We start from the raw sequence: 16,855 nt of genomic DNA, 5'->3' as shown, positions 1-16,855 counted from the left end.
AAAAGTTATTTAAAAATGTAAGTTATGTATATAAATATTCACATCTAGGTCTGTCACAATAACAAACTTTGCTGGATGATAAATTGTCCCAGAAACAATATTATTGTTCTGAAAATATTATCAAATTGTGTAATAATGTAATAATGTAAACCAATAAACTTAAAGATCAATAAACTTTTAATTCTAGTGAACATTTAACACTGGAACTGGAGGACAATTTAAATTTCCAAAATAAATGAACAAAACAACAGAAAAAAAGTTTTTTAGTCTCTGAAAATGAAATTGTCCTTCAAAAAAAGACCAAAGCAGCAGACTGAACACTTTTATTGTCCAGTCTTTGGTAGAAACAGAGAAAGGAGAAAAACAATAAATCAGGCAAATGGAAATGATTCAACTCAATTTAATTTATTTTGCAATTCATTTTTTTTGCATATTGCATAACCACAGGTCTGGTATAGCCAGTTTTTCTCCCTTGTGGGAAAAAATGTTTATCTGGCAAAAGTTTAAGTCGCACTCAAACTTCTTCACTGCGTTCTGTGACTTTAGACGGTTGAGGCTACCGCTAACTTATTGCTAACATACCTTTTCTAGCTAGCTAGCTTTTTTGCATCTGTCATGGTTAAGTGGAAATTCATCGCCAGTTGGATGGATGAAGTTCATGTTTTTCTGTGGAGATACAGGTCTTAGAAAGTTTAAAATTTATATTTTCAAATTTCATGTCAACATTTTTCTAAGACAAGAACACAGATGGCCGCTGGTGAAGTGCCCTAACCTCCCTACTCCTAGACTTGGTACAACATTGTTGCGTGTGATGATGGGTTGTGATGTTGCAGTCGTTGCCTAGTGTTTGGTTTCTGAATGTTTGTCCAGATTCAGATTTATTTGTTAGTATGTGTAGAGTGAGAAATCGATGCTGCTAAATATTGATGGTCTAGTTGGTGTTGAAACTTGACTGTGAGATGAGGATGAAACATCTTCCTCTTTGTTTTTAACAGTCCTGAGGCAGGAGAGCTCCGCGATAAACTTAGTTAACAAGCTGGCGGCCTAAAAGTGTGTGAGTGTGTGTGTGTGTGTGTGTGCGTGTGTGTGTGTGTGCTGCCTCACCTCTTCATCTAACCTCCCTTTATTTCCCTCTCTCCATGCCACCCACGGGCCTCGGCAGAGACCTTATGAGGATCATTTGACTGGAATCATATTGCTGCTTCAGGCTTTTTAAAGTGGGAGAAAACAAGCAATTTGTTTCTCAACCCTCTGTGGAGTTTGTTGGGCTGCAGAACGTTGGATCTGTTATTCCAACATGAGAGGTGCTGCAGCTTTGAAAGTACTGTTTGTCTACAAGCTTGTTATCTTAATTCTCCTGCTGGATCCATGAAATTTTGCTTTGGAGACTCGTCATCCTGCAGTGCGTTGGTGGTTAAGTGCAGCACTGGATCAGTGTGTCACTGCATTAGTGTGTCAGTGTTTCAGCGAGTCACTTTATCAGGGAGGCGGTTTATTACTGAGTTAGCGTGTCAGCGATTCATTGAGTAGCTACATCAGTGAGTAATAGTTTGGTGAGTCAGCTGTGTTTGCTCTGCTTTAATCCAACGCCAGTTTGTTTGTCTAGAACACAGGTGTCAAACTCCAGGCCTCGAGGGCCGCTGTCCTGCAGGTTTTAGATGTGCCACAGGTACAAACCACTGGAATGAAATGGCTTAATTACCTCCTCCTGTGTAGATACGTTTTCCAGAGCCTTGCTAATGACCTAATTGTTCTATTCAGGTGGTGCAGCAGAGGCACGTCTAAAAGTTGCAGGACAGCGGCCCTCGAGGACTGGAGTTTGACACTCCTGGTCTAGAAAGTCTGGTGTGAACCCGTAATGGGACCAAATAAGTGAACTCTGGTCCGCCTATAAGCCTTGGTCGATGTTTGGTTGAAGTGAACTCTGGTGCCGTTTGAATGAGTATGTAAACACTCCAAAAGCAGAAATCTGTGACAGCATGTTGGGGCCATAGTGGATAGAAAAATAAAGAATGAGTAGAAGATTTCTGCCAAAAAAACTCAGAAATTTTCAGGAAAAAAATCTGAAATTTCTGAGCCCCAAAAGCTGGAAATTTGCTAGGAAAAGAACTCAGAAATTTTGAGATTAATCTTGGAAATTTTAATTTGTAAAGTCAAAAAATTTGCTAGAATAAACACAGAAATTTGTAAGCTCAGACATTTTCTAGACAAAGCTTGGAAATTTGGAGTTTATTTTAAAAGTTTTGCATGTTTTGCTTTTAAAACTTTGAACATTTCTCCTTTTTTTCTTGAAAATTTCTCAGAATAATATAAAAAAAAAGTTTTTTGGTGGAAGTTTTTTTCCCCATCTACAATGGCGCTAATACTCTGTTGTAGAAAGCGAACTTTGGCTCAAGGCATTCTGGGTAAATACAACCAAAACAAATGCTCATGTCGAGCGCTTGCTCAAGACTTGGCTCGTGACTTTTTACCAAAGACGATTGCTAAAATCTTACAAATTAATTTTTGATTACATTTTGTGATGAAGGAAGTTTCACTCAGTGTCTTCTTCAGACTGTCGTTTCCTTCAGTGGTTCTTGGTGCAGCGCCCCCACAGGTGAGGAGGGGAACAGATTTTTCAAAATATTTTGTTGGTTACACTCAGTTTATTGTGAAAGAGAACCAAGCAGCCGAAAATGTAACAAATGTTGCAACTTTGGTCCCTAATTGAACCGAGTCTACCTGACGATCAGGTGTGAAAGTGCAGTGACTCACTGGACCAGTTTTCAGTGTTCCAGTGAGTCTGTAGCTCTGCAGTTCATTGTTTTGGTGTGAAGCGTTACATCATCGTGTCTGTCCCTGAATAAACATTTCAGTGACTTAGTGTTTTAGCTTGTTGGTGTTTTAGTGAATTATTACCTCTGAATTTAATTTCAGTTTTGCCTCGTTAGGCGCCTCTGTGGTTATTAAGTGACTCTGTTTTTGTTGCAGGGGACCAATAACGAGGACACAATGCGAGTGCACGTACACACCAAATTCTGCTTCCTGTGCATTCTCACCTTCATCTTCCATCACTGCAACCATTGCCACGCGGACGGACATGACCACCCAGCCGTCGGACATCAGCACAACGACCGGCAGATCTCCGAGGCTCCGTATGTCCGAGCCACCACCAAGTCCGACGCTCAAGAAGGGGGACCTCTAGAGGAAGAGCAGCGTTTCTACATCCAGAAGCTGTTCAGTCACTACGGACAGAAAGACCGCTTGGACTTCCAAGGCTTCCAGAGTCTCCTGATGAGTCTGGGTTTAGGTGAAGTGAAGTTGGTAGGTGTGGATCATGAGGATCTGGGTCATGACCATGTAACCCACCTTGACCTGCTGGACGTTCAGGAAGGGCTTCACTCACACTCATCCTCTAGCGACGGCCACAATCATGACCATCACAATCATGACCATCACAATCATGATCATCACAATCATGATCATCACAGTCATGATCATCACAGTCATGATCATCACAGTCATGATCATCATGACCACAAGCCCCGTCCTCCACAAACAGAACAGGTTCCCACACGATGCAGCCACACCACTCCTTCCAGTGCGCCTACTGGTGAGCCGAGTGGGAACCAGGAACAGTCTGATCATGATAGGCATGGTTACAACCGGGATGAGGACCACCCACACCAGCAAACAGAGGTACAGGCCAGCCGCAAACATCTGACCTCTGTGCACCGTGACCACAGAAACCACAGCCATGACCGACACAATCACACCGACGGACAGCTGGAGCCGCCGGTCGGTCCGACGCAAAATCCACCCAGGAGGACCAGGAGGCCGGGAAAGGTCAGAGGCCAGCGGAGGCCCAACATGTTACCGACACCTGAAACACCTCAATCTGGTGGTCATGACCACGCTCATAAAGACAAGAGAGAGGCTCCAGGTGTGGCTGCTGTGGTTCCAGCTTCACCAGTGCTTACAGAACATCCAGGTGGAATGACGCACCAGCATGAGAAGGTAGGACCTCACCTGATTGATTTACTGATCACTAATTATTCAGAAATCATTTTGGATGCCCCTGTTTTTGTCTTTCTACTCCCTAAAACGTTAGCTGATATGATTCTGGTATTTAGGGCTGAAACAATTAATCATGACTAATCATGATTGGTCGATTATTAAAATAATCAAATTAAGTCAGCAAATTATTTAAATACTCGATTAATCATGATTAATTTGATAAATTCTGATTAATCATGACTGATCATGATTAATTGATGATTAAAATAATCAAATCACTGAAATACTTGATTAATCCATTACTAAAATTAGTTGATTATTTCAGTGATTGATTAATCATGATTGATCATGATTAATCAATTATTCAAATAATCATTAACTCATTTAGTAATCGATTAATTAACTGGAGTATTAATTGGTTACTCAGTTAGTTGGTAATTTAGATTATGAATATTATTATGTTTTCTTTCATGATGCATTTCCTTACCAGTGATGTCACTCACCATCACCAAAACTACATTTTAATGGTGTATAATTCATTAGTATAGTATCATATGTATCTATGCTTTTCAGTTATGAATAAAACTATATTTAGTATTTCTATTAAGGGTATTTTGCAAGATAAACGATGAACACTTCACCTGGTTCAAATTCTGTTAAAAATAATCTATTAATCGATTTAATTAGATTACTAAAGTAGTCATTAGTTTTCTTCCTTTTTAACTCTTTCCACCTGCCCAGTGTTTGAACCTGACTCAGCTCCTCACCGACTACGGCCTGCATCCCGACTCGGTCATCTCCCCCAGCGAGTTCACCTACCTGTGCCCCGCCCTGCTCTACCAGATAGACAGGCGCCTCTGCATCCGCCATTTCCATCAGATGGAGGTGGAGCAGGAAGCCCTGGAGTCCATCAGTTCTGGTAAGCAGCCGAACATCGACCCGGCCCACTGAGGAGGCAACAGCCGACCTCTGAGGAGAACAGTAAAGGAGCTCTGATTAATGCTGATCGGATGGTCCGATGTGCAAAAAAATAATCAGGCATAAAATTACATTTGAAAAATCCAGAAGAAATTCTTCTGGATCATAATGAAAGTTTTGTTTCACGGCTTGCTCCTTTATTAAAAGGTTTAGCTGTAATGGCGGTTTCTGTGTTTACATTGTGGCAGAAGGAGCAGATATAAGGAAAGTGATTTGGAGTGGTGACCTTCTTTGGGGATTTATTAGCCTTTAAAACAGGAAAGTTCAGCGTTGCACAGTTAATGAGTAACAAGTTCCAGAAATAAGACCATAAACATTTTATACCGATAAGACCAGTACCAGTAATCACCTGATTAAGCCATTTATTAAGAACGTACGCAGCCTACAGTTGCGTTAAATGAAATGTTTCTGGTATTATCCTGGAAGTTGTGAAACCGTCACTGTAAACACTGAGCAGCTTGGTGAGTGGAGGGGTCATAAAATGTCCCGCTCAGACTAATTCAATGAGAATTAGTGCTTAAAAGGTCTGCTTCCTCCATTTCAGCTGCAATAATTTAACTTTAAAGATGTTTTTCTTCTTCCCGGATGGAATAAAGTTCAATTATTAAACATGCAGGAACCTGCGTCACATGAGCCCCACGCGGCCGCTCACAATAGTCATAAAAATGGAAATGATGACGGTAAAACAAGTCAAAAGGGCAGCGATGGCTCCTCATTAGAGGGAAACTAGAGGCGCTAGACATCAGGAAGCGCTGCGGCGCTGCCTCTCATCTACCTCCTGCTGGCCTTCATGGGGAGCTTCCCCCCCCGCCGCCGCCGCCGCTCACACCTTCTCTTCGCCGAGCCAATTAGGACGCCGTCGGCCATTTCTATGTGTAATTGGAGAGAAGCCTTCGTCTTCTCTCCTTTGTTGCTGCACCGCAGCGCCACACCTGCATTAAGGTAACGAGCTGCGTGAGCGTGAGGGAGCGGCGGCGACGCACCGCCTGGCTGATGTACAGCCGCCGCTCAGGGCGGCGAAGCTCCAACAGCGACAAATGGGAACGCAGCGAGCTGTGAAACCGTTTCCCTGTACGGCGCGGGAAAACAGGAAAACATGAGAGAGAAGGTTATCTGTGATGTTTGTCCTCCATAATGATTCGTCTGCATGATATTTACATCCTGAAAACTGCAGCTTAGACTGACAGCACTATGTCTCTTTTCTTTCTTTCTTTGTTTTTTGTTTCTTCTGATTGTTTTCTTTTATTTTCTTTTTTTTAGCTTATTTTTTTTCTTTTTCCCTTTTTATTTTTCTTTTTTCTGTCTTTTCCTCTTTTTCTCTCTATTCCAATGTTTCTTTTTCTTTTTCCCCTTTTTTTTGTTTTGTTCTTTTTGTCTGTTTTCTTTATCTCGTATTCTTTCTTTCTTTTAGCTTTCTATTATTGTTTCTTTAGCTTTCTTTGTTTGTTCTCTCGCTCTCTTCCTGCCGCCAGGCTCTAAACCAGGGGTCTCAAACTCCAGTCCTGCAACTTTTAGATGTGCCTCTGCTGCACCACCTGAACAGAATAATTAGGTCATTAGGCTCTGGAAAACTTATCTACACAAGAAGGAGGTCATTAAGTCATTTCATTCCAGTGTTTTGTATCTGTGCCACATCACAACTGAAGTTAACATAATTACTTTATTGTGCTATCAAATGCCACTATGTTACTGGAAAATACATAATATTGCCCCTTTAAAAACTTGTGGGAATTGATAAAAATTAACCAACGTATGATAAACACTACTATAACTAACAAAAACTAAACTGAAACTAAACAGTATCTAACTAATAATATCTAATTGATAGTAGCAAACACAAAAAAAAAACTAATTAAAACTAATTGAACAAAACAACACTAAACTATAATAAAAAACCCAGAATTATTGTAACCCTGGGGAGGAGCCGTCACGCAGAACTGATCAGCCAATCAGATGCTGACTTAATGCTAAGAAAAATGTGTGCTATTATTTCTTCTAGTGTTTTTAATAAGAAAGGGAGAGCAGGTATGTAAACAAAAACTATCTCCAGTGTTTTTGTTGGTATTTTCAGCCATCAAATGCAACATTAAATATAAACTTAATAAGCATTATTTTCTAACGCTGTGCGGTTTTAAGCTGTGGTTCAGGTTTTCTTTGCCTCTAGGTAAAGTTTAACTCACCAACAAAATGTTTGTAGTTAAATCTGAGAATAATCCTTTGCTGAAGCAGACGGAGCTGCAGTCTGTTTTAGTTTTGGTTAAAGCTGATTCTAAAGGACGAACTCCTGCGCTGGTTTTTACGACGCTGCGTCTGGAGTTACGGCCGCAGCGCTCCGTCGGGTTTATGAGCTTCAGCTGAGCCGCCTGGGACTCCACGCGCCTCCAGAACTCACCTGTCCTCGGCGCCGCTCTCATTTACTGCAGTACAGATGAACGTAACGGGAATCCAGAACAAACGTTGGACCGAGTGTGAACCAGTAAAACTGCTGCAGTAACTGGTTTAAATGGTTTAACTGGTTTGGATTTGAGATTCGAGTTAATTCCAGTTCCTCTGTTGAATGTGAGCGTTGCTATGGCAACCAGCACAGACTCGCCGTGACTTTCAATTTCATCCGACATTAAACTTTTGGTCGTCTCCGAGGAGAGGGTCACAAACGTTTCTCACCCACGACTCGGTCGGCATGGCAACAGCCGACAGGCGGGGAGCACTTTAAATAATATTGTCTTTCTTTTTTTCTCTCTTTCTTTCTTTCCTTCTTTCTTTGTTTGTCTCTGTTTTCTTTTTCTTTCTATCTTTCTCTTTCCTTGTCTCCCTTTCTTTGTCTCTGTTTGTCTTTTTTCTCCTTTTTTCTCTTTCTTTCTTTGTCTCTGTTTGCTTCTCTCTTTCTTTCTGTATGTCTTTTGTTTCTTTGTTTCTGCCACTGCAGTGACTCCCCCCAGAGGGGGGCCAGAGGGGACCATTGCCCCAATCAGAAAATCATGTTCAATTCATACAAAGGCATAAAGAGTCATATTTAATCAAAACATAAAAGTAGAACCCAATAAATTATATATAATGAATTAATTACATACACTTTAACATGTTACAAATTTTAATGCACTTTATTTATTTATTTATTTATTTTTTTACATCCTAAAGTCTGGAGCCAGAACCTTCGTTTTGTGTTGCTCTTAGACACGTAAATCTGACGCACAAAATACCTGCTTAAAGCTTGTCAATTTTCAAAACCCACTTTTAATCTGATAAATTAGCTTTATTGGAGCACATATTACAGTTTATCTGCAGTTGGTAGAGTTTCACATTGCATCATCTGATAATGTAATGACCTAAATAACATTGAAAACAATAAATATCTCTGTTGTTGAGTTGACGTGTCTATTTATCCGATAATTTAGCAGCAAAAAGTGTTTTCTGAGTTGAAAATGTTGCTTATTTTGTTGATGTATTGATAATATGTGAATGTTTACAGACGGTCTTTTCTGATTGGTGGTCTGTGCAGTGTGGGTGTGGATCTGGGGCTTCGTCTCCATCACCATCATCAGCCTGCTGTCCCTTCTGGGGGTCGTTCTCGTCCCCATCCTCAAGCAGTCCTGCTTCAAGTTCCTGCTCACCTTCCTGGTGGCGCTAGCGGTGGGAACGCTCAGCGGAGACGCTCTCCTTCATCTGCTGCCTCACGTGAGTTCAGCCCGACCCGAAAACTCACAACATCCGGCTGGAATGAAAACCTTCTGGGTCAGAAAGACTGGATCCAAACAGCAGCTGAATAAAATTAAAAGGCTCAGAGCTTTTAGATAATCTGCTAATAGTGGAGCTAATTTTTGACTTAGCGCTTTTACCAACTAATATTTAGCAAAATGTTAGTTGCTAAATAATAGCTAACGCTAAATGTTAGATAGGGTTAGTAACCTTGTGATTATGACTTTTATTCTCATAATTCTACTTTAAAATGCCTAAGAATGAATTTAAAACCCATAATTCAGACTTATTTTCATAATTATTACTTTAAAATTTTAATTAAAACATTTAAATTTTTTATTTAAAACTTTAATTATTATGATTATCACTTTAAAGCTCATAATTATGACTTCCTTTGGCGTTTTTTTAACTTTTCTTTTCTGCTTGAAATGGGCTTTACTGTTATTGTGACCTCATAACTGTTGACAGAGTAAATTCTGCATAGAAAACATTGGTATCATTTGGACCAAACTCTGGAACAACCTGCAGAATATTTAAAAGTTTATTTTCTGGAACTTTTTTAGTCATTTTTTTCATCTAAAAATAGAAAAATAACGCCAACGCCGTGTGATCCATCTGGTCTTCTCTCTGCAGTCTCAGGGCCATCACGACCACGACCACAGCCAGCACGACCACAGCCAGCACGGCGCCGGCGCCGATACCGATCTGCTCACGGCCTTCGACGGCGTGTGGAAGGGCCTGACTGCGCTGGCCGGCATCTACCTCCTCTTCATCATTGAGCATTGCATCGGGATGTTCAAGCATCACAGAGACAAGAGGGTGAGATGGGTCGGCCAATCAGAACCGACGATCAGAACCGCCCATCAGAACCGTCTCATACCCGCTGTCGTTTCCCCGCAGGAGCTGAGGAGGCAGCACCAGGAGAGGAACATCGGCAGGAAGCTGTCGGACCATCAGCTGAGCCGCCGCTCCGACGCAGAATGGCTGAACCTGAAGCCTCTGGCAGAAGGTGAGAACGGGGTGTACAAACTTTATCACGGCGGACAAAAGGCGAGAACGGGGTGTACAAACTTTATCACAGCAGCCAAAAGGCGAGAACGGGGTGTACAAACTTTATCACAGTGGCCAAAATGAGGAGTCAGGATTACTTCAGCGTAAAAGTAATGTAATTACTAAGCAAATAAAAACAAGGAAATTATGAGATGTAATAATATGAGAGTAAAGTCGGAATAATAAAACTTTGTTTACATATTATTTCAACTTTATTTTCATACTTTTACGACTTTATTCTCGTTGTATTATGACATTATGTCTCATAGTTGAACTTTATACATGTAATTCAGTTTATTTTTTATTAGCGTAGCTTAATTCTCCGTCGTAGTAAATCGTGTTATAGCTAAAATTTTAATGTGTTTTGAATGGTTGTCTGATTAAGTGATTTAAAACTAAACAAGGTGCCACATATGGCCCACGCGCCCCAGGTTTAGACGCTCAGGTCCGTGTTTCTGCTTCCTGGTTGTAACGTTTCCTCCTCTGTCGTTCAGACCCGGAGAGCTCCGTCGTTTCCTGCGACAACGCGCACAACGACACGCAGCTCAGCGAGCTGCAGCCGCCCGACTCCCCCACCACCAAAACGCCGCTGGCGCCCGCGGGCGCCAGGCAGGACCGGCCGGCGCCCGGCACGGACGGAGGCCGCAAGGCCCGCAAACACGGACACGGACACGGACACTCCCACGGAGGGAACTGCCACTCGGACCAGGAGATGAAGGACGCCGGCATCGCCAGCATCGCCTGGATGGTCATCATGGGAGACGGGATGCACAACTTCAGCGACGGCCTGGCGATCGGTGGGAGACGCAGAGACGCCATCAAAACAAACAAACAAACGCACAGCTGGCAGCGCCAACATTTTAACACATCATCCTCATACTATTACAACTTTATTTTTGTATTATTATGACTTTATTCTTGTAATATTAGACTTTTTCCACATATTATTTTAACTTTATTCTTGCTTTAGGTTTATTTAAAATCTTTTGACTTTATTCTTTTAACACCAAGACTTTATTGTCCTTTTATAACGTCATACTACTATTTTTTTTCACATATCATTAAGACTTTTTTTGTCTTCTCGTCACTTACTTTTTGTACTGTTATGTTGTCACAATATTATGACTTTTATTCTTATAATACAATTTTCTGACTTTTTTCACGTATTATTGCGACTTTTCTCGTATTGCGGTGCCGACAGCGGCTTGTTTTTAAAGCACTTTAAATAGCAGCAAGTTTAAATGGAAATAACAGATTATTGACTCAGTAGATTGAATGAAATGATGAAAATTGTAATTTTTTTGTTGGTTTTGGTGATTTTTATTTTTTCTTTACGTGAAGTTTGACTGAAACTTGTGTTTTGCGGTGCAGGCGCGGCGTTCAGCTCCAACATAACGGGAGGCATCAGCACGTCTGTGGCCGTCTTCTGCCATGAACTACCTCATGAACTCGGTGAGTTCAAAATAATCAGAAATGATCGATTAGATATTCCTGCTGGGAGATCAATCGATTTCATCCACTAATCAAATTTTTGGTTGTTGAAGATTTATTTTTTGGAAAATCTGGATTTAGTCCCACCAAGAACTGATTGGGTTCATCTTGTTTTACAGCTTCTACTAAAGACATAAAATTATGAGAAAAAAGTGGTAAAATTGAAACAAAAGGTCATACAGGAAATATAATATTATGAGAATAAGTGGTAGAGCAGTAATTTGAAATAATGTGAGAATAAAGTTGTTTAACAAAGTCAAAATATAAGAATAAAATTGTTATAATACAAGAAATAAGTCAGAATAATACAAGAAATCATAATATTGCAACAAAAAAATTATATAAAAATTGTCATATGATGAGAATAATAAGTTGTACAATAGTAAGTTGATATAATGCAAGAATAAAGTTGTAAGATAAAAAGTCATAATATAAGAACAAAGTTGTAATGATATGAGAATAAACTCATAATATTAGAAAAAAGTAATTAATTTATGATAACTTCAACACAAAAAATAAAATTAAAAACAAGAAATGTTGAGTGTTTTGTGAATCTTTCCTTTGCTTTTTTTCTTGTAACTTTAAAATGTTGTTTTTTTTCCTGGTAAAATTACGTCGTTATTCTGGTACTCTGGTCGCATAACTCAGAATAGGAACCATTAAAAAAATGTTTACAATATTTTCTGTCGAGTGTAATTCCTGTTTTAGAAAAGAAAGCAACAAATAGAAACTTTAGAGGAGCTGATGTGTGTTTCTCATCGCCTTTATCTGCTTTTAGTCAGTAAATATGATCTGGACGCCGTAGAAACGTGTTGAGCTTCCAGACGTCCAGATTTCGCTCTTCGGTTTCCTGTAGAGGCTCATCAGACGCGTCGCTGCGAGAGCGGCTCGTCTTCACGCGTCTGGGCGGGAAGACGCCATCACGGCGCTGAGGGCTCTTCAGCCGCACACGGAGAAGCTAATTTGGCGGTGACGGGTGTGTTAATTGCGGTAGACGATGCGGCGGCGGCGGCGTGTCTGAGGCAGGAGGAAGTGGAAGCCGGCGCTCTTCCTCCTGATTGATGAATGAGAGCAGAGCGATAATGTATTCATCACGGTAATTAGCGAGGAAAAGAGGACGCTGTTACAGGAAATGTAGGCCAACCCCCCACCTCCAAATCCAGGGCGTTTCCACGGAAACTCGGCCGCTCCTCGCGTTTGGCCCGGCGATGATTGAAGAGGCTAGACGCTGCGGCGGCGCGCAATCAAAGAATCACAGAATCACAGAATCACAGAGAAAAACTCCAGACAGATCCAAATATCAGAAATACCAGAACCTTCCCGGGTTTTAGTGATTTTTCTGCCTAAAATCACCTTTTAAAGTTTTATTTTTGCTTTAAAGAAGTTGAAATTGTTGCATATAACCTTCCCAAAAATATAGGATTTTAACATAATTCATATTTAAAGGGGAAATAATATTTTCTAAGTAGCTTCTTGATATAGCTGCCATTACTTACAACAAATCAGATCCTGAGGAGATATTAAGTGCCAAAGATTAACTCCATGTTGGTCATTCATGTTAGCATAGGGCTGAACAAGATGGCTGAAAAACTTATAGCAATATAAACGTTTCATATTAGCTGGTATTAATAATTATTGATTATTTTTTGTTTTGAAGATCTGAAATTCTGCCAAGCTGAAAACATTTTTATCCAGTTTTTACGCCACTAAGCTGTTTTTTATTTTTAAGCCGTCATAAGGCGCAATGGGGAAACTTTGCCAAGTTACCCAGCAGGTCGTTGCTAGGTAACCAAAGTTAGGGGGAACTTGAAACTGCTTATTACCCAGCAGGTCGTTGCTAGGCAACCAGAGACTGAGTTGATTCCACCCACTTAGCTTAGCCAGCCGCTGATCGGTTGAGCTTCCTCTGCCCACATCTCCCAGAATGCCTTGCGGTTCTGGATCTGAACTCTTTGAAACGGCTGAATATGTTATCACACGTATTATCTATTGATATTGATCAACTATTGATCACGATAGATATTTTTATTGATTTATTGCCCAGCACTAAGTTAGCATGAACTGTTTTCGCAGTATAAGTAAATCCCATAAGGAAGTTGCCGCGTTGCAATCGCAACTATTGGTGCTACTTCACTCATCATTTGCTAACTTTCCATGGACTTGCAATTTTCACAAGTCAGTGCAACTTTTCCACAAATCTGATCTAGTCTAAGCTGATCTAATATCACCCAGGACAAAAGAAGATCAGGGCCACTGAAAGAAAAAAAAATTTATTTGGACTTCAGTCTCCGAATTCAGACATTTTCTCAGAATGTCTGAAATGTTTAGTCTGATTTAGCTTCAGACAGCGAGGAAAAAATGTGTTTATGTTTTTATTTGGTCTATATAAATATCTGGTTTCAACCGTGTATAAATGTTCACAGAAAGTGACATATTTTCAGCTGTGACTGGTAGTTTATCTAGTAGTTTATCTGGTAGTTTATCTGGTATTTTGCTGGTTATTTGTGGTTCCAGGGGACTTTGCGGTCCTGCTGAAGGCCGGCATGTCGGTGAAACAGGCCATCGTCTACAACCTGCTGTCCGCCCTCATGGCGTACGTCGGCATGGTGATCGGCACCGCCGTGGGCCAGTACACGCACAGCGTCACCAACTGGATCTTCGCCGTCACCGCCGGCATGTTCCTCTATGTGGCGCTGGTGGACATGGTAAGGTCACTCTGACCTCAAACCGGGGTTATTATAGTTCAGGGTTTTTCATTAGAGTTTAGTTTTATTTATTTGTGACATTTTGATTGTCTAATTTTGTTTGTTTTTATAAATGTTTTGAGTGTGTTTTCTAGTTTTTATTAGTTGTTGCTTAGTTACGATTTAGTTATTAGTTAAGTATTACTTAGTTTCAGTTTAGTTTTTTAGTTTAGTTAAATATTGTAAATAATAGATTCATAAACACAAATATGAAGGATGTTATATCTATAATTTTAGTATGTTTTTAGTTTGATAAAGGCACAATATAGTTCCAGTTAGTTATAGTTTTATTTATTTCAGTTAATAAAACTGATTTCATTATTTCATTAGTTAGCTATAATAATCCTGGAGAGGAGCCGTCATGCCGAACTCATCAGCCAATCAGATGCTGAGTTACTGAGAGTATCTGATTGGTTGATTAGAGTAGCAGAATGTAGCTACATGCTGTTACATGATGCTATATGCTGCAATGTGATGCTACATGATGCTACACGATGCTACGTGTTGCTACATGATGCTACATGCTGTTACATGATGCTATATGCTGCAATATGATCTTACATGCTGCTACACGATGCTACGTGTTGCTACATGATGCTACGTGTTGCTACACAACGTTACATGCTGCTACGTGTTACTACATGATGTATAAAATGGATGCCATCATTCTGACGGTTGGTGTCGTCCCCAGCTGCCGGAGATGCTGCACGGCGACAGCGAGGAGCACAAGCGCTGCCACCTGGGCCACTTCGTCCTGCAGAACGTCGGCATGCTGACCGGCTTCGCCATCATGCTGCTAATCGCCATCTTTGAGGACCGCATCGTGTTCGACTTCGGCTTCTAGCGGCCGGACGAGCCTGCGTCCATCCTGCATGCGCTCCGTTCATCTGCGTGTCGCGTCGTGCTGCTAGCGATGTTTACGAAGCACAACGCCCATCTGTGTCGTCGTCTTGTCCTTCGTCAAGTCCCACCTGCTGATGTCATCACGCTGCGTCCTGACGGGAACAGAAACATTCCTCCGCACAATATGTCGTGTTTTTACGTCGTCTGGGTTTGTAGGGAACCTGGATCGGTAGAGTAGCCGCCAAACAGGGCTGGGCGATAAATTCAATTCACCCCTGAGTCGGTTTCTTGGTTTATGAAGAGTATTTTTTGTAAAATCTGGATTTTTTTCCACCAATACATCCTTTGCTTCCAGAGTTCAGCGGACATTTTGTTTCGAAATCATTTTTTACAGCTTCTGTTTTTCTGGACTATACTTGATTTTAGTTTTAAATTATGAGAATAAATATGTACAACAATAGTTAAATAATACATTAAAGACGCAAGAATAAAGTTGTAAAATTACCAGAATATGTTTGTGATATTAGGAAAATAAAGTCGTAATTTTATGAGAACTCCAATTTGAGGAATAAACAAACATAATATTTGCTGAGTATCTTGTGAAGTTATACTTTTGTATCGGTAAAAGAAACATTTTTTAACTCATCAGCATCAAATTATTATCAGTAGCAGGACTTTGAAACAATTGTGCAACTGAGTTTATTTCAAATAAAGGACAAAATAAACTGAACTTGATCATGTTAAAACCTTTTTCCTTGAAATTTTAACAAGTTTTTCTGGTAAAATTGCGTCTTTATCTGCTATTATGACTTTATTCTCAAAGCCCGGCTCTCACAGAAAAAATTAACTTTTTGAAATTATTTTCTTCTGTCCTTCAGAAAAAAAAGGGAGCAAAAAAATCTGTTAAACTTGGATCTGGTATGAAGAAATAATCACTTTTATTTTGGCTTTGTGTCGCCCAGCCCTGCTGCCAGAGCCTGTTAGCTTTAGCATGTCCAGCTGTCCGCCATGTTTCTGAAAGGATTCAATGATCTGGAGCCAAACTGCAATGATTTCCACGTCAGACATTCATGTTTTAATGAGACCTACGGAGATACATAAGAGCCATAAAGTTTGCACCAAAAAAGTACAAATAAAAAAATTGAAGCCAGAAAAAAAAATATTGAAAATTGAAAAATTAAACCAATAAAACCAAAAATTTATTTGAAATCAAAAATACATTTTGATACAAAAAAAATTTGAATGAAAAAAATTAAAACTAAAAATAGATTTAAAACTAAAAAATGTATTTTGAAACGGAACAAAGAAGAGAAGCTAAAAAAAATCAAAATTGAAAAGAATTTAAACTAAAAATTATTTTGGAACTGAAAAATAATTCAAACTAAAGAACAAATTTGAAATTGGAAAATGAAGGTATACTTCTCAGATTAAACTGTTTGATTATTCTTTTGTTTTTCAGCTAAAATAAAACAATTTTGGTCAAATTTTGTGGCACCAATTTATCTCCATAGAGAACCAACCTGAAGCTGTGAACTTGTCTCTGCTGCGGTTCTGATCTATGCAGATTTTTTGCATTTCTGTTGGACGCTGAAGCCGCCAAGAAACGTTTTGTTCATTCCAGGCTCTTCTGTTGGAGAGCTTCGCCGGCCGGCGCCGCCATCTTCATCACATTCCACTAGCGCATAAGCTAACGCGGCGTTCATGACCGTATCCTGTCACTGTGTGACATCACTGTCTGGTCCCACCCGGCGGCGAATCATCCTCATGCTGTTTGAATCATGGAGCGTGAGACGCTAACGAGGTCCGACTGGACTCGTCATGTGAAGGCATTTTTTAATAATTTCATCAAACGTTCATGTAGTTTCAGCAACGGCCTTTTCATCCTTTCATCAGTTTTTTTTTTTTTTAAATTATAAATTTACAGTGGCTCTCAAATCAACACAACTAATTTAAAATATCAGATTAATGATTTTTATGACTAATCTGCACAATTCAATTAAAAAACAGAAAAACATCATGCACACAAGTGAACACGGTGGTGGCAGCATCATGCTGTG

The 16,855-nt window shown here is 40.1% G+C and overlaps 1 protein-coding gene across 2 annotated transcripts in view; it reads left to right on the top strand.

Annotated features, from left to right (window-relative positions):
• The window catches only part of slc39a10 (solute carrier family 39 member 10), a 28,015-nt gene extending 12,624 nt beyond the window's left edge, over positions 1–15,391 (top strand). For both annotated transcript variants that reach the window (XM_023336215.1, XM_023336214.1), the window contains exons 2-10: positions 2,971–3,996; positions 4,738–4,915; positions 8,474–8,649; positions 9,304–9,489; positions 9,571–9,679; positions 10,215–10,517; positions 11,092–11,172; positions 13,726–13,916; positions 14,647–15,391. In XM_023336215.1, the coding sequence (XP_023191983.1) occupies positions 2,992–3,996; positions 4,738–4,915; positions 8,474–8,649; positions 9,304–9,489; positions 9,571–9,679; positions 10,215–10,517; positions 11,092–11,172; positions 13,726–13,916; positions 14,647–14,799 (2,382 nt within the window). In that variant the 5' untranslated portion in view covers positions 2,971–2,991 and the 3' untranslated portion in view covers positions 14,800–15,391. The remainder of the gene's footprint in view (positions 1–2,970; positions 3,997–4,737; positions 4,916–8,473; positions 8,650–9,303; positions 9,490–9,570; positions 9,680–10,214; positions 10,518–11,091; positions 11,173–13,725; positions 13,917–14,646) is intronic.
• The last annotated feature ends 1,464 nt before the right edge of the window (positions 15,392–16,855 follow it).

Source organism: Xiphophorus maculatus, chromosome 7 (genome assembly GCF_002775205.1).
Source record: "Xiphophorus maculatus strain JP 163 A chromosome 7, X_maculatus-5.0-male, whole genome shotgun sequence".
NCBI classification, from domain to species: domain Eukaryota; kingdom Metazoa; phylum Chordata; class Actinopteri; order Cyprinodontiformes; family Poeciliidae; genus Xiphophorus; species Xiphophorus maculatus.
Note: the sequence above shows the minus strand (reverse complement) of the source record. Positions and strands in the feature narration are given on the sequence as shown.